Below are 26,059 nucleotides of genomic sequence, written 5' to 3' on the forward strand. Positions count from 1 at the left end.
CGGAGTCCCTTTAACAGTGATAAAGCCTTTTTGATTGCCTCTCTTTTACTTCACAAAAGTTGTCCAACTTCTTCAAGTTGTTTGATAATCGTGCATTTAAAGTACTTTTGTTGAGCGTGTGTATGGGCCTTAAGTGGACAGTTTGATTGAAGTGTGATTGACTTGGCGTTACATTGTGTTCCCTTAATTTATTTGAGCAGTGTATTTTATATCTGCCTGGAATTCAGATAACCTGAGTGTCTAACCTTTAGCAAAATAACGAAAGCAATTTGTTGAATACAATGCAATGTGTTAACTTGCTTACAAGTATTCTGTTACTTTTTAACAAGCCTTGAAACTGGAAGCACTGTATTTAAATTATGGAAAAACCCTACCTGGAAGTCCTCCAGACACAGGATAGTTGTCATGGTGTCATGAATATACTAAGACAAACTGTGCCAGCTTCCTTGAAACATTTTCTCCCACAGAGTTAATTGGGGACAAGTTACAAAATCTAATAAAACTACAAAATCTAATAAAACCATCCCAAACTCCTCCCTGATTATATGTGTTGTGTAAGACTGGAAATGAAGATCCACAAAATATGAATGATAATACTGTGCAACTTAAAGAGAATCTGTAACTTTAAAAAGTGCCCCGGGGGAGGCTTCCCCTGTCCCGCTCTGAACAGTGGCCATGTAAATATTTGCCTTCCAGGCTCCAGCTCAGTCGCAGTAGTGGCTCTCAGCTTGGAATCAGGCGGAAATAGCCAATCTCAGTCGGGTCCGCTCTACTACGCAAGCGACTTGCGCCTGCGCAGTAGAGCGGACCTGACTGGGATCAGCTATTTCCATCTGATCCCAAGCCGAGAGACATTACTGCGCCTGCGCTGGAACCGGGGGAAGGTAAATATTGCACCTGTGCCACAACCAGCCACAGCCTGACAAATGGTCAGCTGTGGCTTATGAGGGGCACAGCGACACCACCGTGCGAAGGAGGAGGACGTGGGGAGCCTCATTAGGATTCAGAGGCTTCCCCCTCCTGAGGTAAGTACCCCCCAGGGGCACTTTTTAAAGCTACAGAGTCTATTTAATTAAAAGAAAAAAGAGAAAAGAATGCCATTTGGAACTGCACGCAAAAAAAAATATCAACAGTAAATGTGTATAATGTTATAAAAACATGCATATACTTTACAGCATAGGCTTTTTGTTAGGCCCACTTCTTTGCACAACTAAGGCCTGGAACCCACTAGCTATTTCTAAGCACTTGTGATTTGAAAAGCTCTTGCTAATGTAGTGCTATGGGTGTGATCCCACTTGAGTGATGCGATTTTATAAAAATCACCCATAGCTTTGCATTAGCAAGAGATTTTCAAATCACTAGCGCTTATAAAAGGCTGCTAGTGGGTTTGAGCCCTCATAGGTGATATCTGCTTGGCTGATGTGCATTTTTGCATACTTTTTTGTACACTGGAAAAGAAGGATGCAGTGGCGTAGCAATAGGAGATGCAGAGGTTGCAACCGCACCAGGGCTTGGCAGGTTGTGTTGCAACATTTAAATCGTTAAGTATAGAATTCTTGGGGGCCCAATGTAAAACTTGCACTGTAGCCCAAATTCTTTAGCTACACCACTAGAAGCAGGAATGTAAATTTACAAATGTATAACATTGCTAATGTAACACTTATCTTCCATACAACCTGGGTGTTCTGAATATTCTCTGTATAGACAGCCATTCTATGATAATTTAATGCACAAGATTTGTCTTTTAAACATTAAAAGTAATGGTTGTACTCCAATCTGCCACAGCATTAAAACCCTGACAGGTAACATCAATAAAACTAATAATTAATTACAAGCTCAACTTTCAAAGGAAGGATGTAATGGATAGCAAGAGAATAGTCAATCCTTGAAGGGGAAGTGTTGGAAGTGGAAAAAAATGATTCAGCGTAAGATATGAGTGACTTTGACAAGGGTAATGACTAGATAACTGGGTCTGCATCTCACCCCCCTCCCCCCCCCCCCCCCCCCACACACACACAAAAAAAAAAAAAAACCTGGTGTTCATGGTATGCAATGGTTAGTACCAACCAAAAGTGGACCAAGGAAATATAACTGACTAAATGGTGACAAAGTTGTGGGTGCGTAAAGTGTACCACTACAAATTCAAACATGCTATAACATTACAGGATTGGCAAGAGCAGTGAAGGGGTTACACAAAAATAACTTCTCCCATGCTACACAGTTTTAGGTAGCAAATCATCTCAGCCAAAAAGGTGTCTGCAGTGTTGTTCAACATTGTTGCCCTTCCCTCCTATGTTTTGGTGGAGCGTTTGCTCTCTCCTGATAGGTAAGGATAACTTAGGAACTTCCTTTTAAGTACCTGCAGCAAGGCACTGCATGCTTGTCCACCCCTCTCCCCTGAAAAACAATAAACTGAGGGAAGAAAAAAAAACAAACGCTGTAGCCAAGTTGAGGGTAGAGGTGCCTCACTCACCTTTCAGTGCCATTGGGATCAACCTTCAGCTCTGTCACACAGTTTCATCTCTATGATGGCCTCTAGTGGCGTCTATCATTACGTGCACCCTGAGGAGTCATAGAGATGAGACTGTGTAACAAGCAGGGCTGAAGAGGAATTCTAGCTGTGCAGACTGATGACTAATGCACGCTTCACTGCTTTGCATATGGGGAGGGTAGACTACCTAATACTTTGGGCACATCGGGCTGTCTATGCTGGAGAGGGGGCTGCCAATACTGGGGGTATATCTGTCTATCTATGCTGAGGAGGGGGTTGCTGATACTGGGAGCATATCCGGATGTCTATGCTGGGGGTGAGCTACCTCTGTTAGTTTTTTTTTTTTTTTTTTGAAGGGGCACTCTCTTTCTTTAACTACCTAACAACCGCATCACGCCGATGGGCGTGAACGTGGCAGCAGCCCCAGAACTGCATAATGCCAATTAGCGTCAAGTCCTGGGGCGTGTTTTGCAGGAGATGCAAGCGCATCTCCGCTTGAGCTCCGCTCCGTCATCAGTCTCCCATTGGTGAAACTGCCGTCTATTTACAATGTACAGCACTGTGATCTAAGGCAGCGCTATACTGGGGACAGCCATGTGACACGGCTGTCCTCCTGGGAGACACAGGAGCAATCGGCTGTCATAGGCTAATGTCTATGACAGCCGATCACTGTGATTGGCTGGCGGGGGGATGGAGGGCTGGGGATAAAAAAAAAAAAAAGACAGATTTATAAAAATAAATAAATAAAAAATACACAAACATGTCCAAAAAGATCCCACCAACAGAAAGCTCTGTTGGTGGGCAGAGGAGGGGGGGGGGATCACTTGTGTGCTGAGTTGTTCGGCACTGCAGCGAGGCCTTAAAGCTGTAGTGGCCTAAATTGAAAAAAAAAAAAAAAAAAAAAAAAAAAGCCTGGTCACTGGGGGGTGTAAGCCTACAGTCCTCAAGTGGTTAAAGTAAACCTGAGATGGGCAAATTAAAAGATTTTATACATAAGCTAGTGACCTTAGCCTGTTTAAAAACGGGCTAGGTCTGTCACCACGCATATCAGCGCACGTGCGCGCGCACGCAGCGCACGCACACCCGCCCCTTATGGCCCCATCAGTGTCTCTGCGTCCCTCCCTGCACATGCGCACTACAAAAACACACACAGGGACATGGGACGCAGAGACAATTGCGTTTTATTAGGTAGGATAGGGCTTTCCTTCAGCCCCATGAGCACTGATCCCTCCGATGAGTGTAACTCAGCGAGCCCTGTCCAAGAGAGTACGGTACTCTCTTGGACAGGGCTCGCTGAGTTACACTCATCGGAGCCTGTCATGGACACCTGCCCAACGCTTGTGCTTCCGTGGAGAGGCGGGAATCCGCCCCTGGAGCGTTACTGTCATGAGCTCCTGCCAATTAAGAGTACCGATCAGGGACTATGAGTTGATCCTTTATGAATATGTACAGGTATTATGATGCAGACACTAACAAAACGATTTGAGTGCTGTATTTACTGTTTGGTATATTATGATGTGAGTTTAGAAGCTATATAGGGTATGTTTACTTATGCTGATGAGGGCAGATTTGAACCTAAGTGGGGAGTGGTTTGTATTTCTTGCAACTGCTTATAAGGCGAATGGCTTATTGTTTCACTGTCACCATTCTGTTTGTGATGCCTTGACAAAGGGGACCCCACGGGGCCCCGAAACGAATCGTTGGTGTTTGGAATGGAACGTTGTCACATTGTCTGAATAAACCTTGGAAGTTTACTGTTTGAGTGTGCGGACCTTTTGGATCTTCTGGTATAGCTGAGAGGAAAACTGATGTACCAGGTAATGTCCATGTTTCCCTATGGCTCAAGTGGGTGATATTTCAGTTTAACAGTGTGCTGACCAGAAAGCTGTTACGGGTAATGGCGATTTTCAAAATGGAGGACGGAAAATTCCCTTGATCACAGTGAACAAACGGGACGCGGGACAGGAGAAAGACACTGAGGAGTAGACTACATGGAAGGTAAGTATGACTTGTGTATGCTTATTTTTACTTTTAATTTTCAGTTCAGGTTTTCTTTAAATGGAGATAAATATAGCAAAGAGGCCACACGCATGCGCAAAAGAGCCGGATTGACGCGACTGAGCCAGTTACAGGGACTGATTACGGCTGAACGGAGAAAGCCCCGGGTAAGTATCAAATCTTTATCAGCGTCTCAGGTACACCTTAACCACGTCCCGACCGCCTAACGCACAGAGGCGGCCGGGAAGTGGACCCCACAAGGACCAGCTCATGCCCAAAGGCGGCGGTCCTTGTAGGGGCATGGGCGGAGCGATCGCGTCATGCGTGACGCGATCCTCCGCCTCCGCCTGGCGCCGCTTACCCGCCGCAACATACCGCCGGCCATACGGAAGCGCCGGCGGGATGTTAAGTCCGCGATCGCCGCATACAAAGTGTATAATACACTTTGTAATGTTTACAAAGTGTATTATACAGGCTGCCTCCTGCCCTGGTGGTCCCAGTGTCCGAGGGACCACCAGGGCAGGCTGCAGCCACCCTAGTCTGCACCCAAGCACACCGATTCCCCCCCCCCCCGCCCCAGATCGCCCACAGCACCCATCAGGACCCCCCCCCTGCCCACCCCCCAGACCCCTGTTTGCACCCAATCACCCCCCTAATCACCCATCAATCACTCCCTGTCACTATCTGTCAACGCTATTTTTTTTATCCCCCTGCCCCCTCCTGATCACCCCCCCACCCCTCAGATTTTCCCCAGACCCCCCCCCCCCCTGTGTACTGTATGCATCTATCCCCCTGATCACCTGTCAATCACCCGTCAATCACCCATCAATCACCCATCAATCACCCCCTGTCACTGCCACCCATCAATCAGCCCCTAACCTGCCCCTTGTGGGCAATCTGATCACCCACCCACACCAATAAATCGCCCGCAGATCCGACATCAGATCACCACCCAAGCGCAGTGTTTACATCTATTCTCTACCCTAAACACCCACTAATTACCCATCAATCACCCATCAATCACCGCCTATCACCACCTGTCACTGTTACCCATCAGATTAGACCCTAATCTGCCCCTTGCGGGCACCCAATCACCCGCCCACACGCTCAGATTGCCCTCGACCTCCCCTTATCAATTCGCCAGCACATTACTTACATCTGTTCTTCCCTGTAATAACCCACTGATCACCTGTCAATCACCCATCAATCACCCCGTCACTGCCACCCATCAATCACTCCCTGTCACTGCCACCCATCAATCAGCCCCTAACCTGCCCCTTGCGGGCAATCTGATCACCCACCCACACCAATAGATCGCCCGCAGATCCGATGTCCGATCACCTCCCAAGTGCAGTGTTTACATCTATTCTCTACCCTAAACACCCACTAATTACCCATCAATCACCCCCTATCACCACCTGTCACTGTTACCCATCAGATCAGACCCTAATCTGCCTCTTGCGGGCACCCAATCACCCGCCTACATGCTCAGATTGCCCTTAGACCCCCCCCTTATCAATTCGCCAGTGCTATATTTACATCTGTTCTCCCCTGTAATAACCCACTAATTACCTGTCAATCACCTATCAATCACCCATCAATCACCCCCTGTCACTGCCACCCATCAATCACCCTCTGTCACTGCCACCCATCAATCAGCCCCTAACCTGCCCCTTGCGGGCAATCTGATCACCCACCCACACCAATAGATCGCCCGCAGATCCGACGTCCGATCACCTCCCAAGTGCAGTGTTTACATCTGTTCTCCACCCTAAACACCCACTAATTACCTATCAATCACCCCCTGTCACTGCTACCTATCAGATTAGACCCCTATCTGCCCCTAGGGCACTCAATCACCCGCCCACACCCTCAGAACGCCCTCAGACCCCAGTCCTGATCACCTCGCCAGTGCATTGCTTGCATCTATTCCCCCCTCTAATCACACCTTGAGACACCCATCAATCACCTCCTGTCACCCCCTAGCACACCTACCCATCAGATCAGGCCCTAATTTGCCCCGTGTGGGCTCCTGATCACTCGGCCAAACCCTCAGATCCCCCTCAGACCCCCTTCCGATCACCTCCCCAGTGCATTGATTGCATCTATTTTCCCCTCTAACCACCCCCTGAGACACCCATCAATCACCTCCTGTCACCCCCCTAGCACTCCTATCCATCAGATCAGGCCCAATACAACCTGTCATCTAAAAGGCCACCCTGCTTATGACCGGTTCCACAAAATTCGCCCCCTCATAGACCACCTGTCATCAAAATTTGCAGATGCTTATACCCCTGAACAGTCATTTTGAGACATTTGGTTTCCAGACTACTCACGGTTTTGGGCCCGTAAAATGCCAGGGCGGTATAGGAACCCCACAAGTGACCCCATTTTAGAAAAAAAGACACCCCAAGATATTCTGTTAGGTGTATGACGAGTTCATAGAAGATTTTATTTTTTGTCAAAAGTTAGCGGAAATTGATTTTTATTGTTTTTTTTCACAAAGTGTCATTTTTCACTAACTTGTGACAAAAAACAAAATCTTCTATGAACTCGCCATACACCAAACGGAATACCTTGAGGTGTCTTCTTTCTAAAATGGGGTCACTTGTGGGGTTCCTATACTGCCCTGGCATTTTAGGGGCCCTAAACCGCGAGGAGTAGTCTAGAAAACAAATGCATCAAAATGACCTGTGAATAGGACATTGGGCCCCTTAGCGCACCTAGGCTGCAAAAAAGTGTCACACATGTGGTACCGCCGTACTCAGGAGAAGTAGTATAATGTGTTTTGGGGTGTATTTTTACACATACCCATGCTGGGTGGGAGAAATCTCTCTGTAAATGGACAATTGTGTGTAAAAAAAATCAAACAATTGTCATTTACAGAGATATTTCTCCCACCCAGCATGGGTATGTGTAAAAATACACCCCAAAACACATTATACTACTTCTCCTGAGTACGGCAGTACCACATGTGTGGCACTTTTTTACACCCTAAGTATGCTAAGGGACCCAAAGTCCAATGAGTACCTTTAGGATTTCACAGGTCATTTTGCGACATTTAGTTTCAAGACTACTCCTCACGGTTTAGGGCCCCTAAAATGCCAGGGCAGTATAGGAACCCCACAAATGACCCCATTCTAGAGAGAAGACACCCAAAGGTATTCCGTTAGGAGTATGGCGAGTTCATAGAAGATTTTATTTTTTGTCACAAGTTAGCGGAAAATGACACTTTGTGAAAAAAGACAATTAAAATCAATTTCTGCTAACTTGTGACAAAAAAATAAAAACTTCTATGAACTCACCATACTCCTAACAGAATACCTTGGGGTGTCTTCTTTCTCAAATGGGGTCATTTGTGGGGTTCCTATACTGCCCTGGCATTTTAGGGGCCCTAAACCGTTTGAAACAAAAATGACCTGTGAAATCCTAAAGGTACTCATTGGACTTTGGGCCCATTAGCGCAGTTAGGGTGCAAAAAAGTGCCACACATGTGGTATTGCCGTACTCGGGAGAAGTAGTATAATGTGTTTTGGGGTGTATTTTTACACATACCCATGCTGGGTGGGAGAAATACCTCTGTAAATGACAATCTTTTGATTTTTTTACACACAATTGTCCATTTACAGAGTTATTTCTCCCACCCAGCATGGGTATGTGTAAAAATACACCCCAAAACACATTGTACTACTTCTCCCGAGTACGGCGATACCACATGTGTGGCACTTTTTTGCACCCTAACTGCGCTAAGGGGCCCAAAGTCCAATGAGTACCTTTAGGATTTCACAGGTCATTTTGAGAAATTTTGTTTCAAGACTACTCCTCACGGTTTAGGGCCCCTAAAATGCCAGGACAGTATAGGAACCCCACAAATGAATCCATTTTAGAAAGAAGACACCCCAAGGTATTCTGTTAGTAGTACGGTGAGTTCATAGAAGATTTTATTTTTTGTCACAAGTTAGCGGAAATTGTTTTTATTGGTTTTTTCCAGAAAGTGTCATTTTCCGCTAACTTGTGACAAAAAATAAAATCTTCTATGAACTCACCGTACTACTAACGGAATACCTTGGGGTGTCCGCTTTCTAAAATGGGGTCATTTGTGGGGTTCCTATACTGTCCTGGCATTTTAGGGGCCCTAAACCGTGAGGAGTAGTCTTGAAAACAAATGTCTGAAAATGACCTGTGAAATCCTAAAGGTACTCATTGGACTTTGGGCCCCTTAGCGCAGATAGGGTGCAAAAAAGTGCCACACATGTGGTATCGCCGTACTCAGGAGAAGTAGTATAATGTGTTTTGGGGTGTATTTTTACACATACCCATGCTGAGTGGGAGAAAGATCTCTGTAAATGGACAATTGTGTGTAAAAAAAATTAAAAAATTGTCATTTACAGAGATATTTCTCCCACCCAGCATCGGTATGTGTAAAAATACACCCCAAAACACATTATACTACTTCTACTGAGTACGGCAATACCACATGTGTGGCACTTTTTTGCACCCTAACTGCGCTAAGTGGCCCAAAGTCCAATGAGCACCTTTAGGCTTTACAGGGGTGCTTACAAATTAGCACCCCCCAAAATGTGAGGACAGTAAACACACCCCACAAATGACCCCATTTTGGAAAGTAGACACTTCAAGGTATTCAGAGAGGGGCATGGTGAGTCCATGGCAGATTTCATTTTTTTTGGTGCAAGTTAGAAGAAATGGAAACTTTTTTTTTTTTTTTGTCACAAAGTGTCATTTTCCGCTTACTTGTGACAAAAAATAATATCTTCTATGAACTCACTATGCCTCTCAGTGAATACTGTGGGATGTCTTCTTTCCAAAATGGGGTCATTTGGGGGGTATTTATACTATCCTGGAATTCTAGCCCCTCATGAAACATGACAGGCGGTCAGAAAAGTCATAGATGCTTGAAAATGGGAAAATTCACTTTTTGCACCATAGTTTGTAAACGCTATAACTTTTACCCAAACCAATAAATATAGGCTGAATGGGTTTTTTTTTTAATCAAAAACATGTTTGTCCACATTTTTCGCGCTGCATGTATACAGAAATTTTACTTTATTTGAAAAATGTCAGCACAGAAAGTTAAAAAAATCATTTTTTTGCCAAAATTCATGTCTTTTTTGATGAATATAATAAAAAGTAAAAATCGCAGGAGCAATCAAATAGCACCAAAAGAAAGCTTTATTAGTGACAAGAAAAGGAGCCAAAATTCATTTAGGTGGTAGGTTGTATGAGCGAGCAATAAACCGTGAAAGCTGCAGTGGTCTGAATGGAAAAAAAGTGGCCGGTCCTTAAGAAGGGTAAAGCCCTAGGTCCTCAAGTGGTTAAGGTTCCTGACAATTTTGACATTTCAGCTGTGTCACTATTGATATAGTAATAGCTTTTATAATACTTATACAATCAAAGTGATATTAATATTGTTTTGGGGGGGGGGGGATAAAAAAAAAGATTAAAAAAAAAAAAAAACTTTCTTTGGGTAATATTTTTTTCCAAGAATTGTTTAATTTTATAGTTGTTCTACAGGGAAAAATAGGCATAAATGCAGGTTTTTTTTCCGTTTTCCCTCCTTCCTATTTTTCACATGACAAGTGCCAGTTATAAAACACTTCCTAATTAAAATGCTACCATATATGCAATATTTCAATACTAGTTGAGCATGTAGCGGACCACTATCTCCAGTCTGCGCATCTATAGCGATTGGATGTGCAGGTAGTATTGCACAGGTGCACAATGACCCCAGAGACAGGAGCCCGACTGACACTTATGGAGCCCATTACCGGATAAGATTGTAGAAGAACGGAGCCGCCTTAGAGGACAGCAAGGGAGCCCACGGAGTACATGGGGCTGGAGGAAGCCCCAGGTAAGTATAAATACCGGTATTTAATATGCTTCCTTTAGGCCCCTTTCACACTTACCGTGTTTTTGTGCATCACGGTACTCTCCCTCACCGCAGCTCGTAAGTCTATGGGGACTTACACACTAAGGCAACGCGGTTTAAGAATAAATTTGATAGTCGTTTTTCACCAAGTTTTGGGTACATTTACAATTGTAAAAGGCTGAAAAGTTAGTTTAAAGAGAAGATGAAAATGATCTCCTAGGAGATAACTCAGGTGAAAAAATTAATTGCATATGGGCCCTGGTCTCCAAGAGTGATCTGGGGCAGAAGGTTACATAACTTAGAAGCTTAAAGGAGTACTGTAGGGGGGTAGGGGGAAGAAGAGTTGAACTTACCCAGGCTTCTAATGGTCCCCCGCAGACTTCCTGTGCCCACGCAGCCACTTACCGATGCTCCAGCCCCGCCTCCAGTTCACTTTCGGAATTTGTGACTTTAAAGTCGGAAAACCACTGCGCCTGTGCAGCTGCGTCCTCGCTCCTGATGGCGTCACCAGTAGTGTACTGCACTGGCCCAGTACGGTCTGCACCTACGCAGACTGCTACCGGTAATATCAACGGGAGAGAGGACGCGGCCGCGCAGGCGCAGTGGTTTTTCGACTTTAAAGTCACGAATTCCGAAAGTGAACCAGAGGCGGGGACCAGAGCATCAGTGACTGGCTGCGCGGGCACAGGACATCTGTGGGGGACAATTAAATGCCCCAGGTAAGTTCAACTCTTTTTCCCCCTACCCCCTACAGTAGTCCTTTAAGCTAAACATCACTGGGAGGATGGGTTTACACACCAATATACAGCATATATACAGTACAAATAAGAAGTGTTTCTGATGATGAAACCAGAATGATTGGATGATTGGATATCCTGAACAATGTATTACATTCTACTCAGTGGTATAGCAACAGGGGATGCAGAGGCAGTGACTGCACCAGGTGCCCTGGCCCTGAGGGACCCCCTCCTCTAGTCATTGCATTAGCTTTTTATTGGTGTGGCAGTGGTAATGGTCACCGTTTATATGTGCTTTAAATAGAATATTCCTCTGCTTACACCTCTCTTACACATCTCTAGCTTTGGTAGGCTGTATCATGCAATTATTACTTACTCACAGTGTTAGGGGGCCCAATGTAAAATTTCAACCCTTGCAGCAAGAAAAAAAAAAGCATTGCAGTCTAGTTATAAATATATTTTTGGCCCCGTACATACACTTTTTCTCTTCATGGGCCTGCTTCATTAAGCTGCGCTGCTATAGTAGCGTGAACTAAATAACACTAGAGCGAGCTAAATACAGGTCTGCACGCTACGCGTGGTAGTGCTGCTTAGAAAGCGCTCCTAAATGACCTGCGCCCATGACTATTTTGCAGCTTCTCCTTGCTTGTACCATAAGATGTGTAGTATTGCGGTTGCGATACTTCATATGGCGGTACATGCAAGGAGCGGCCGGTAATTTAGGAGTGCACGCTACGCAGCACTACCACGCGTAACGTGCAGACCTGTATTTAGCTCGTGCTGGTGATATTTAGCTCGAGGTGCTATAGCAGCGCATCTTTCAGGCCCCATTTCACATGTCAATTCTGGTACCCTTTAAAGAGGAACTCCAGTGAAAATAATGTAGTAAAAAAAGTGCTTCATTTTTTACCATAATTATGTATAAATGATTTAGTCAGTGTTTGCTCATTGTAAAATCTTTCCTCTCCCAGATTCACATTCTGACATGTATTACATGGTGACATTGTTACTGTGGGCATTTTATGTAGCTGTTTCTAGCTGCTCTGTCTGTTAGACAGCTAATAACAGCTATTTCCTGTCTCTGAACATTGTTACATTGTGGCAGTTTGCCAGCAGTACCGCGGTATTCAGAGCCTCTTGTGGGAGGGGTTTCAGCACAAAATCAGTCACACAGCGCCCCCTGATGGTCTGTTTGTGAAAATCATTGTCTTTCTCATGTAAAATGGGGTATCAGCTACTGATTGGGAAAAAGTTCAATTCTTGGTTGGAGTTTCTCTTTAAGTAGGATAAGTGAAACAATGGCGTGATGGGAAATCCATAAATGGATGTGTGCTAACATGATGCAGTGAAACTGTGATTAAATGTTTGCGTACAGGGATTCCCTTGTCTGATTTGACGTCACAGTCTTATGAAACGGCTGATGTATTTTGTACAGGTATTGTCCCATCTATGACGTCTATCACGTGGGACAAAGAGAGACTCATGACAAGCAAGACCTGGAATGCTGCACAACCACTTCCCGTTGCCAGAGCAACCAATCGTTTTCATAACACCAAATCACAGATCCGTACTGGCTTGTGGTTTAGTTACTTTAATGATCTGCAGTAGAAAAACCACAGGTATTCTAATTCAGGTTACTGCTTCAGACGTGCAAATATTTCAAGTTTCATATTTGAAGGAATTTAAAAATGAGGTAAAGAAACTGTTCCAAACTCCAGCCTTATGTCAGTTGATGTGTGTTGCTTTTATTTCTGTTATATAAATAATACTTTCACAAAATATATTTATATATTCTTCCCAGATGTTTATGTGAATTCAAATGCTAAAATGGCTTGAGAAGAGTTCCCTCTTATCCTTCTCCATGGAGTTTGTATGCGCTCCCGGCCAGTGTCTGTGTGGATTTCCTTCAGACACTCCTGTTTTCTCTCACATACCAAAAACATACATAGATAAGTGAAAGAAAAACTTTACTGAATGTAAATTAATGATTTAAAATGCTTTGCCCAATTTAAGACCTTTTCTCATCCCTATTTACATTCTTAAAGAGAACCCAAGGCGGGGTTCTGAGAATAAAATCCCCATACAGAGGCTGGGTCTGCCTACAGAGCCCAGCCTCTGTTGCTATATAGTTCGCCCCTAAGCCACCTCTGCGCTCTGCAATACCCTCCTAAACACAGCCGCGCTGCTGACACGCAGGTTGTCAGAGCGCGCTGTGTTTTCCTCTCTCCTGTCAGTCTCGCTGCTCCTCTGCCTCCTGCATCGCTCCGGTCCCCGCCCACATCCCTTCCCTCGCCGCTGATTGGAGGGAAAAGATGCAGGCGGGACAGGAGCAATGCAGGAGGCGGGGAAGCGGCGAGAGTGACAGGAGCAAGGTAAACACCACGCGCACAGCGCGGCTGTGATTTATGGGGTATTGTAGAGTGCAGGGGGCGATTAGTGACGATCTATATAGCAACAGAGGCTGGGCTCTATAGACAGACCCAGCCTCTGTATGAGGATTTTATTCCCAGAACCCCGCCTCGGGTTCTCTTTAAAATAAACTGGCGGCTTCTTCCAGCTTCATAGATTTACAGGTCGCCCGGTTTCCTCCTGGTCCGCTTCATTGTGCCGCAGTCCCCCTCTGAACAATCACCTGTTGCAGGGTACTGCACATGCATGGTTCCAAGCCTCAGACCTCCTCATGGCTCGGAGGGCGATTGAGGAGGCACGTGGCCTGGGCTGCACATGCACAGTAGCCCATGACTGGTCCAGTCGGTGAGCATCTGGTGGGGTGCTGCAGCACAATGAAGCAGAACGGGAAGAAACCGAGGGACATGTATGGCTACGGGAGGCTAGAAGAAGCCTTAGATAAGTTATTATTATTATTATTTAGTATTTATATAGCGCCAACATATTACGCAGCGCTGTACAGTGTATATAAGTAAAACAGAACCCCCCCCCCCCTCCATCTCAGGTACACCTAGGGCTTGTTCACACTATGAGCATTTGCATTTTTTTTTAGCGCTGGCGATTTTGTTAATTAGCAGGTTGGAGCGAGCATTTGAGGTGTCTCACAATACATTACTGCAGAATATGCAAATCATCTCTGTGTTGTCCCTGAAAGTTAAACACAACTCCAGGACCACTGAAATTTATTTATTTAAGCATTTATATATCGCCGACATATTACGCAGCGCTGTACAGTATATATTGTCTTGTCACTAACTGTCCCTCAGAGACCACAGTCATATGTCTATGTTTGTATTGTGTAGTGTATGTATCATAGTCTAGGGCCAATTTTAGGGGGAAGCCAATTAACTTTTCTGTATGTTGACCTGGCTGGGATTCAAACCGGGGACCCAGCACTGCAAGGCAAGAGCGCTAACCACTACGCCACCGTGCTGCCCCATGATGTATCAGCTTGTTTATATTACAGAGCCAAATTAATCTAACATACATACAGACTGTTTCAGATTGGTCGATCCTCATCTGTGAATGGCATGGATTAATTTGGCTCTATGGGGTAGAACTTGAAACACCCAGAGTTAGGCCTCTTGTACACTACATGTGATTCCGATTTGCGATTTTGACGCGATTTTACATCTGATTTTGCAAGCACAAAATTGCAGACAAAGAAGTGATACAGTGCTAAGTCGCGTACGTTGTTGACAATATAAGTGATATGGTCAGAGGTATACATAAAGGCAGGGCTGTGGAGTCGGTCCAAAAATCCAACGACTGACTCCTCAGTTTGGGATTCCACCGACTCCGACTCCTCGACTCCGACTCCTCTAATTTGCATATTACAATTTTGTTTATTAAAAGTATGTAACATGAAATTCGTCTCATAACTGCCAACGCTTAGGAATTTTACAAGACAACTGAAGTGAGAAGGATATGTAGACTACTATATTTATTCCCTTTAGACTAAATCTAGTCCCTGGTAAGAGTACTTGTAAAAGGTACAAACCGGAACAAAGAACATCTATCAGGCCCTAGGCAATGTAAGTGTGGGTACATGTAAGAATGATGTGCAGGTACTCTGCAGGGAAATGAGGAGATTGTAAACAGAGAACACCTCTGTGTTCAATGTGCACAGCATTCTCAGTGGATTCCCTGCAGCTCTGTGGGGAGTGCATATGTAGAGTATAGTACTACTGTGTAACAAAGTAAACCTGAGACAGATGAAATTAAAGTTTTATACATACCTGGGGCTTCCTCCAGCCGCCTTCAGGATAATCAGTCCCTCGTTGTCCTCCTCCACCACCTGGATCTTCTGCTATGAGTCCAGGTACTTGAGCCAGTCGGGCGTAGTGCGCATGCACACACTCCGCCGCCAGGAGCATACTACACCTGTGCAGCACTATTGCGCAGGTGCAGAATGTTCCTGGCTGTGGGAGCGGCATGCGGCCGGACAGCGCTGACTGGCTGAATTACCAGGACTCATAGCAGAAGATCCGGGTGGTGGAGGACAGTGAGGGACTGATTAGCCTGAAGGTGGCTGGAGGAAGCCCCAGGTATGTATAAAACTTAACTTTTCATACGTCTCAGTTACCCTTTAATTTGTAGTCACCAAACCAAATTTTAACAACATATCAAATTATTTTATTTCATCAGCAAAGGGAGTGCATACATTTGCATAAATCAGCATCAATGCAGAATTATTTCCATCTCATTGACCATCTCTATTAGTGACACGGCTACACATCAGGCTTTATTCTTACAGCATAGATGTTATTTAGTATATATAAGAGATTCCTGTGTACACATCATATATACAGTCACAATCAGATATGTATATCTGACCTTAAAAATAGGGGGACTGCTTTATTGAAGCAGCACAAGTAACTAATTTTGATTGGTTTATTTCATTTTTGTGGACTAAGCACAGCTATTACTGTATAGATACTGTATATATACATTATTTTTAATGACTATTATCTGAGAAATAGAACATTTTATCATATTTTCTATTTTAATTACAGTTACAAATGCATTAGGAGTCGGAGTCGGTGCATTTTTCCCCGACTCCGACTCCAGGCACCCAAAATAGCTCCGACTCCACGACTCCGACTCCACAGCCCTGCATAAAGGGATCCTGCATGAAGTAAACCACAGTATATTGTTCAATAGGTGGGTAAAATAAGGCATATAGGTATATATGTTAATAAAGAAAAGAATTACAACTCAGCATCTGCAGCAAGAAAAGAGTTGAACTAGCAGAAGAAGAGAAAGAAGAAAAAGAAAAGAGGCTTCAGGTCCTCCACCCGAGCAGCCCCCAGACTCATCATCAATAAAAGGGAAATATTTGGTGTCACTAAGAGATTACACATACAGTTAGGTCCATAAATATTTGGACAGACAACTATTTTTCTCATTTTGGTTCTGTACATTAACACCATGAATTTTAAATAAAACAACTCAGATGCAGTTAAAGAGCAGACTTTCAGCTTTAATTCAGTGGGGTGAACAAAATGATTGCATAAAAATGTGAGGCAACTAAAGCATTTTTTACACAATCCTTCATTTGAGGGCTCAAAAGCCTCATGGAGCTGCCAGAGGCCGCTGCTTGCTCTGGGCACCCCCCACCATCCATACACCCTCCCCAAGTGGTTGCCTAGTAAAGTGGGAGCGTGTGTGACGTCACACACAAGCCACGTTACTAGGCAACCACGTGGCACGTTTATGGACGGCAGAGGGAAGCCTCTAGCAAGTGGCAGCCGCAGCCACAGATGGGTAATGTGCAGTATAGAGTGCACTGGGCACCGGGGGCACATTAAACATTAGGGGAGGCAGTGTCAGGCTGGAAAGGCGGCAGATACGGCGTCACAAGGCGATTTTAGCATGAAATGGATTGGGAATCAGCCTGAGGTGTAAGGGTAGCTGACAGATCTCTCTCTCTAATCATATTCAATTAGAGAGAGATTGGTGTCTTTGTCGACTCTGCCAATAATCGCTAGATGTATGGGTACCTTGAAGACTCTTACTAGGAAATCGTAGGGCGCTTGTATGTAGACAGGTAATGTATAAAATGCATGGGGAACCGGGGGGAGACTTAACATTAGAGGGGACAGCCTCAGGGGTTTTGTCTCATTCATCGATCATCCCGAAATTGCACGCCGTTACTGCCGTGCACCCGATCGAGCAAGTCGGCCCAACATCTTGCAGCATGCCTGACTGACTTATGCAACCAATTTTGTCCTGAAATTGGTTGCATTGTCGGTCGGGCATGCAATTGGCGGCACCGATTTTCATCCGATTCGGATGGTCGATCGGCCGCCAAGTCGCCTGATGTATGGCTACCTTGAGACTGCAGTAGAGGTAAAAGGCTTACACACAGTGATCACAACGATAACAGTCATTTATTACTCACACATTCAGAGAGAGGGTTCCAGTTGGATGTGTACGCCACATTCAGTCCATCCACTACAATGTCATAGGGAGGCCGGCAATTTATAAACTGAAGAAATGACTCCAACTCCTGTAATCAAGAAAAGCATACCTGTAACAAAACACTAATGGACAAGTATCTGTGTGTCTTGTGCTACTATCAATGGCTAATGGTCCTATATTATATGTACCAAGTGGCACATCTGCACCTTGTTACCTTTGATAAAAGGAGAATGAGAGCTTTCTGCTCAATAAGGTATTTTAATGTCGTGATACAAGTATGATCTGTAACATGCCCTCTGGTATACCAACCATCATTTAGATTGCAGTATGGTTATTCTATATGTGTGAAATACAAATGCCATTATATTCTACTGATCTCCCAAACCCATTGTTTTCTATGTTTTGTCACAGTGTCATATTGTAAAGGAATTCACAACAGGTAGAGATATACAGTATTTGCTGTTGTAGTTAGCACAACAAAAAGAATACCAGTGATACCATATATGTATACATATTGTATGATTGAATTGATACAGGTTACATGTATATTTGTCATGCAAATTGTATAGGACTCTTTAGTATGAATCTGATTCTCAAATACTTCTTTGAGGAACAAAAAAAAAAAAAAAAAAAAAAATAGTAATGGCTCATGTGTTTGTGTATGGCATTTCAAAAACAGCATTAAGGGCTCTTTTCCACTACGGCGTTTGTGATGGCTGAATCGCAAAACCGCAAACCGCTAGTGATTTTTCAAATCGCTACAGTTTGCTTTTAACATAGGAATCGCGGTAGGTCATTTCCACTACCGCGATTAGTTTTTTACCTGATCGCAGTCGCGCGGCGGAGCGATTATTGCCGCGATTTTGCTATGCAGTGCATAGCATAGCAAAATCACAATCGCAAACGTCGGAAAATCGCAGCGAAATTTTGTGCATTTGCTGAATCGCAATCACTAGCGTTCAGCGCGAACGCTAGTGATTGCTAGTGGGAAAGGGCCCTTACACAGCCTCTCAAAGCGGATTACCTCTTCCCACCCCAGTATGCAGGATTTCTCATGTGCTTCTCCCCTCCTCTGGTACTCCCTCCCGGAAGAAGACACAAGAAGAAGGATCCCTATAAACGAATCCCTATAAAAGGCTGCTACGTTGAAGGTTTAAAATATATCTAAATATATCTAAGGCGCGGTTCACACTGGCATTAAAAACGCTCCGTTTGGAGGAACTAAACAGACCGGATCCTAACAGAGGTGAACGGATCCTACATTAATCCATAGATTCTGTTCACATTGCTCTGTAAGGCCTCGTTCACACTGTACGCGTTGCCGTCCGTGTTTTGGCAATGCGTGTGGGAGGCAGACACGCACAAACATCAGAAGTGCATAGAGGTGCAGTCTATGTGTCTGTGTGTCCAAACCCATCACCCAATTCCCAGCAATAATAAAAGAAATGATACTAAATAATTATATATTTGATATAAACACTGTATATAAACAGAGCAGAAACATAGGACAACAATACAGTATTTGCATGACACTGGAGAGGAGAGCAGCCACATTCAAAAGGCTGTAGAGATGTAAGAAATGTCAATAGGTCCAGTTAACATCATTCTTGCGACACGTGATACCAGGATGAACAAGTGCATCAACACAGCCAACCCTTCAATAAGCGTTCACACAATGTTTATCGTGAAGACATTATACAATTTGTCAGGCGCATGACAAGGCTAGCCTGCGGCATAAAAATACCCAGATACCAAAAGTCTGAGCAGGAACATTGTTCATACACCTCTCATGAAGAACTCGCCTTTCTGCTAATATGCAGGTGTCACACCAGCAGCACTGAAGGGCTGGCAACAACTGACACCTGGAATACATTTCCAATGCCTCATATGAATTCCTCACTTACTAAGCAAGAAAATGAATCTTGGCAGCCAGCACAGTGAATGTATGTTCTCTCCATGTGCCCCAAGCTTCATATGGCAGCAAACCTGTTTTAGGCCCCGTTCACACTTGCGGTTTTGTCAAAACCGCACCGGATGTCCGGACCGCACCGTATCCGGACCGGACATGATCCGTACGGTTCCTATCCGGATCCGGTCCGGATCCGGTCCGTTTGCATCCGGTTTCCGTGCGGTGTGAACACGGTTGCGGTCCGGATCCGGTTTCTTAAGGAGATAACAACCTGTAAATACCTGGGGTCTGGGAGGTCAGCAGAAGGGTCTGGGGTCATTGTTGGAGACAGGTGGACGTGTGGAGACCATCCGTGGATACAGAGACTGCAGTTGGGACCATGGATCCAGGCATTTTTCGTATACCTGGGAATTCTCTGTTGTTCGCCTCCTCGTTATCAGACTTATATCAGACATGTTGCTGCCTAGAGCTCCAGCATGAAATCGCTGCTGCCCCACTCTGTGAACTCCATGTGGTCCCCATCCAAAATGCATAGGAAGTGGGGTAGAACGTCCGGTTTTTGTAGCCAGTGTGTTGTGCGCTCTCCGGTTCTCATTACTTTGTATTGGCCGGATGGTGCAGTCCGGCTCCGCCCCGGATACGGCTGCCGGAGGAGCCGGACCAAAAAATAGCGCATGTTGGAACGGACGCCGGAGTCCGGATCCGGTCCGGTCCGGCAGAACGGACGCATGTGAACGGACGCATAGGCTTTCATTGCTATTGCCGTGCGTCCGTTCCGTCCGTTCTGCAAGCGGTCCGGCTCCGGCACGGCGATTCCGGACGGCCACCGCTAATGTGAACCGGGCCTTAGCATTACAGTAATATGTACCATTTCCTGGGAGACTCTGGGGCACAAATGGATTATCTGTCCTGATTCGCGCACGACTGCTCTATTATTATTCAGAGTTCTTTTCGCGCTTGCCTACACCCCTTGCCTCATTTACACATATGAGGAGACCAAAAAACATATCCTCAATGGTGCGCCACTACACCAATTATTCACCAGTATAGATACAAGGATAGATGCATTTAAAAAAAAAAAGATTAGCTTAAAAATGTAATATTAAAACGTGCAAAAAATTGATTCACAGATCTTCAACTAGATTCATCTTTAGAAACATCCCATAAAAAGGTGCAAGCAATCACATGACAAGATCAATTGTTTAATAAGGCAAAAGGCTGAACAGACACGTCGCTAGCTTATGCGGGCAGGAGACTGAGGGTCAACATAGCGGTATGGGCTTGATGATTCTCAACAGAGGTTATCAGCCGCTATGGCTGAGTTTCATCTAGCGAGTGTACATAGCTTACCCGAGGTGAAAATAAACAGATGAGAAACAATTGTATTTGTCCTCCTACCCCTAAAATAACTTTTTTTTAGATATCCTATGATTATATTTTATATTTAAACATTTATAAAGTAGATTGAATGTTTTGTTGTCTCTGCTCAGTGGCAGTCTATTAAGTGTCCCAGAGTTAAAATACATGAACTACTGACTTTTTTAATCTTCTTCTGCTCTCAGAAGTTGTATTCAGCCAGGAAAACTTTTATGGCTGTAATTTGCTTATCAGTGAGGTCCTTTTATGCGTCTTCTATTTCTATACCCAGGTTAGGGCCTGTACACACTGCTACGCTTGTGCTGCGTTTTTTAAAATGCAAAACCTTCATGAAAATAGAAAAATCGCATCGCATCAGTGTGTACATGTCTTCACGATTTTCATGATTTTTCAAAAGACCTTGCGATTAACACATGGGATTTTAAAAGTGCAGCACAAGCGCAGCAGTGTGTACAGACCCGAATATATTTCTAGATTGTAAGACTAGACTGAAGGGAAGTCCAAACAAACGCCATGGACATATGGTGTTAAATGAAAAAACGATCTCTGAACTGTGAAGATACACATCAATGATACAATCTTAATTGTACAATCTTACCAAATTTATGCAATGGGAGGATAAACGGAGTCAATGTACTTCGGATGGAGTGGTACAACTGTATAATCAAGATCGTATCAGTAATTAATGATTAACCTTAGAGCAAACCTAAATTAAAAAATAAAAGTCTAAATAAAGGTACACATATAGATATGCATATATCTTCAGCTTGTTGCTATTATGGTCTATGACGTTGCTATTGCTTTGACATGGTTCAACTTTATTGTTGGCTGTTCATTATTACTATCGGGTCTCGCTTGTCTATATCTAATGAATGAGTGTTATCCTATTTGTTACCTGTAGTTCTAATAGTGCAGTTATTTATAGTTATAGGTACCGGTAGTCTATCCTGGCTTGGATTTTGTCCAGAGGAGTAAGATATCCCTATTGTTATTTTACCTCATTGTATCTTCTATTATTTTTACATTGAGGCACTTGTTAAGGTTTCTCCCCTTTCCTGGTTGGTAATCTACCCACTGTTTCCTTACTGGTTGTTCTTGATTAAATATCCTTGAACAAATTTCCCGAAGAAAATTGTGAGCTTCTGAGAGGAACTGACAGCGAGGCAAGTATGTAATATTCATTTGCAGGTACACTATGGGCTTGATTCACAAAGCGGTGCTAACTGTTAGCACGCCTGTGAAAACCCCCTTAGCACGTCTAAACAAACTTTTCGCGCATAAAACTTTACGCGCGCAAAACTTTATGCGCGTAAAACTTTACGCGCGTACTGCACAGAGCGCAGGGCGCACCGCGCGAAGTGCCCATTAAAGCCTATGGGACTTAAAGTTAGCGCACGATCTGATTGAGAAATCCGGTGCTAACCTACTTAGCACCCTGGTTAGCGCCTCTAAAGACTTTAGACGTGCTAAGTAGGTTAGCACCGCTTTGTGAATCAAGCCCTATGTGTTTAATATAAATAATTTTACTGAGTTCAGATTCACTTCAAAGAGATCTTAGCAGCTCCTGGTTTCAAATAGCTGAAAGTTAACCCCCCTGCTCCATTTTCATCGCCATTATGTGGGGTTGGTGTGAAGCTCATCAAGTGTGATTTATGTTATCGGTTTGAAGCACAGTGTACCCCCTCCTCAATTCTGAATGGGTTTGTTTGATCTTAGCTTCTGTGCAATTAAGTCTAATTAGAAAATTCCTTATCTAAGAGGATGGCTTGCTGACAGAGGAAATAGAAGAATACTACCTGTAATTAACCCTTAAATGTAAAAAGATGAGGTGAAATGAAAGGTTTTTTTTAGTAAAGAGTCACATTGTTAGTATGCATTTTTAAGGTGCTTTTGAGATGCCCTGGGTGCTAAAAGTGGTGCTCGGTTCACTTTACGGTCTGACAAGACAGCTGACCCCTTTGCCCCTATACAGCTCAGAAAACTATGTTAACATTATTTCTGCACAAGTTTCCCTAGCAAAGAAAAACAAAAAAAAATCCAGTACTTCAAATACCCCCAAAAATGGCAGCAATGTTACAGATCTACATACTGCACGAAGCTTAGAGGTAATTATAGCTAAATCTGCCTGTGGCTACAGAGGAGGGAGCCGAGAACTTCCCTGTATTCAAAGAGAACAGCATGGGGATTCCCCAGTATCACAGACACATACTGACTCTGCAGGGTGAGCTGGATAAGGAACTAGTACAGTATTGCATTTTCTGGTAATAGCCCAGCTGCCTGACAACTGGGATAATAAACTGCAAACAACACTTCTACAAGGCAGCAAAGGGATACTGTAGGGGGGGTCGGGTAAAATGAGCTGAACTTACCCAGGGCTTCTAATGGTCCCCCGCAGACATCCTGTGTTGGCGCAGCCACTCCCCAATGCTCCGGCCCCGCCTCCAGTTCACTTCTGGAATTTCTGACTTTAAAGTCAGAAAACTACTGCGCCTGCGTTGCCGTGTCCTCGCTCCCGCTGATGTCATCAGGAGTGTACTGCGCAGACACAGACCATACTGGGCCTGCGCTGTGCGCTCTTGATGACATCAGCGGGATCGAGGACACGGCAACGCAGGCACAGTGGTTTTCTGACTTTAAAGTCAGAAATTCCAGAAGTGGACCGGAGGCGGGGCCGGAGCATCAGTGAGCGGCTGCGCGGGCACAGGATGTCTGCGGGGGACCATTAGAAGCCCCAGGTAAGTTCAGCTCATTTTCCCCCGACCCCCTACAGTATCCCTTTAACCACTTGCCGACCGCCCACAGCCCATGGGCGGCGGCAAAGTGGATGCCTTAAGGACCGCAATACGCCTTAGGGAGTTGCGTCCTTTTCCTATGCCGGGGGAGCGATCGCGTCATTGATGACGCGCGCTTCCCCCGGCAACTGGCTCCGCCCACCAGCCGTAACATCCCGCCGGCCATACGGAAGCGCCGGCGGGATGTTAACCCCGCGATCGCCGCTACAAAGTGTATAATACACTTTGTAATGTATACAAAGTGTATTATACAGGCTGCCTCCTGCCCTGGTGGTCCCAGTGTCCGAGGGACCACCAGGGCAGGCTGCAGCCACCCAAGTCTGCACCCAAACAGACTGATCTGCCCCCCCCCGCCCACTGATCGCCCACAGCACCCCTCAGACCCCCCCCCTGCCCACCCCCCAGACCCCTGTTTGCACCCAATCACCCCCCTAATAACCCATCAATCACTCCCTGTCACTATCTGTCAACTGCCCTCTGACCCCCCCTTATCAATTCGCCAGTGCATTAATTACATCTGTTCTTCCCTGTAATAACCCACTGATCACCTGTCAATCACCTGCCAATCACCTATCACCCATCAATCACCCCCTGTCACTGCCACCCATCAATCAGCCCCTAACCTGCCCCTTGCGGGCAATCTGATCACCCACCCACACCAATATATCGCCCGCAGATCCGACATCAGATCACCTCCCAAATCCATTGTTTACATCTATTCTCTCCTCTAAACACCCACTAATCACCCATCAATCACCCCCTGTCACTGTTACCTATCAGATCAGACCCTAATCTGCCCCTTGCGGGCACCCAATCACCCGCCCACACGCTCAGATTGCCCTCAGACCCCCCCCCCCACCCCTTATCAATTCGCCAGTGCATTAATTACATCTGTTCTTCCCTGTAATAACCCACTGATCACCTGTCAATCACCTGCCAATCACCTATCACCCATCAATCACCCCCTGTCAACCCCTGTCACTGCCACCCATCAATCAGCCCCTAACCTGCCCCTTGCGGGCAATCTGATCACCCACCCACACCAATAGATCGCCCGCAGATCCGACATCAGATCACCTCCCAAATCCATTGTTTACATCTATTCTCTCCTCTAAACACCCACTAATTACCCATCAATCACCCCCTATCACCGTTACCTATCAGATCAGACCCTAATCTGCCCCTTGCGGGCACCCAATCACCTGCCCACACGCTCAGATTGCCCTCAGACCCCCCCCCTTATCAATTCGCCAGTGCATTAATTACATCTGTGCTTCCCTGTAATAACCCACTGATCACCTGTCAATCACCTGCCAATCACCTATCACCCATCAATCACCCCCTGTCACTGCCACCCATCAATCAGCCCCTAACCTGCCCCTTGCGGGCAATCTAATCACCCACCCACACCAATAGATCGCCCGCAGATCCGACATCAGATCACCTCCCAAATCCATTGTTTACATCTATTCTCTCCTCTAAACACCCACTAATTACCCATCAATCACCCCCTATCACCACCTGTCACTTTTACCTATCACATCAGACCCTAATCTGCCCCTTGCGGGCACCCAATCACCCGCCAACACGCTCAGATTGCCCTCTGACCCCCCCTTATCAATTCACCAGTGCATTAATTACATCTGTTCTTCCCTGTAATAACCCACTGATCACCTGTCAATCACCTGCCAATCACCTATCACCCATCAATCACCCCCTGTCACTGCCACCCATCAATCAGCCCCTGTCATTGCCACCCATCAATCACCCCCTGTCACTGCCACCCATCAATCAGTCCCTAACCTGCCCCTTGCGGGCAATCTGATCACCCACCCACACCATCCGATCGCCTGCAGACCCGCAGTCAGATCACCTCCCAAGTGCATTGCATCTGTTCTCTCCTCTAAACACCCACTAATTACCCATCAATCACCCCCTGTCACTGCTACCCATCAGATTAGACCCCCATCTGCCCCTAGGGCACCCAATCACCCGCCCACACCCTCAGACCCCAGCCCTGATCACCTCGCCATTGCATTACTTGCATCTATTCCCCCCACTAATCACACCTTGAGACACCCATCAATCACCTCCTGTCACTACCTGTCACCCCCTAGCACACCTACCCATCAGATCAGGCCCTAATTTACCCCGTGTGGGCTCCTGATCACTCGGCCAAACCCTCAGATCCCCCTCAGACCCCCTTCCGATCACCTCCCCAGTGCATTGAGTGCATCTATTTTCCCCTCTAATCACCCCCTGAGACACCCATCAATCACCTCCTGTCACCCCCCTAGCACTCCTATCCATCAGATCAGGCCCAATACAACCTGTCATCTAAAAGGCCACCCTGCTTATGACCGGTTCCACAAAATTCGGCCCCTCTTAGACCACCTGTCATCAAAATTTGCAGATGCTTATACCCCTGAACAGTCATTTTGAGACATTTGGTTTCCAGACTCCTCACGGTTTTGGGCCCGTAAAATGCCAGGACGG

At 45.4% G+C, this 26,059-nt stretch overlaps 1 protein-coding gene across 1 annotated transcript in view; it reads right to left on the bottom strand.

Moving 5' to 3' along the window:
- PRORP (protein only RNase P catalytic subunit) overlaps positions 1-26,059 on the bottom strand; it is a 131,295-nt gene that overhangs the window by 32,331 nt on the left and 72,905 nt on the right. The window contains exon 4 of the mRNA XM_068253860.1: positions 17,466-17,573. Within this exon, the coding sequence (XP_068109961.1) occupies positions 17,466-17,573 (108 nt within the window). The remainder of the gene's footprint in view (positions 1-17,465; positions 17,574-26,059) is intronic.

The sequence above is a fragment of the Hyperolius riggenbachi genome, chromosome 9 (assembly GCF_040937935.1).
Source record: "Hyperolius riggenbachi isolate aHypRig1 chromosome 9, aHypRig1.pri, whole genome shotgun sequence".
Lineage (NCBI taxonomy): Eukaryota > Metazoa > Chordata > Amphibia > Anura > Hyperoliidae > Hyperolius > Hyperolius riggenbachi.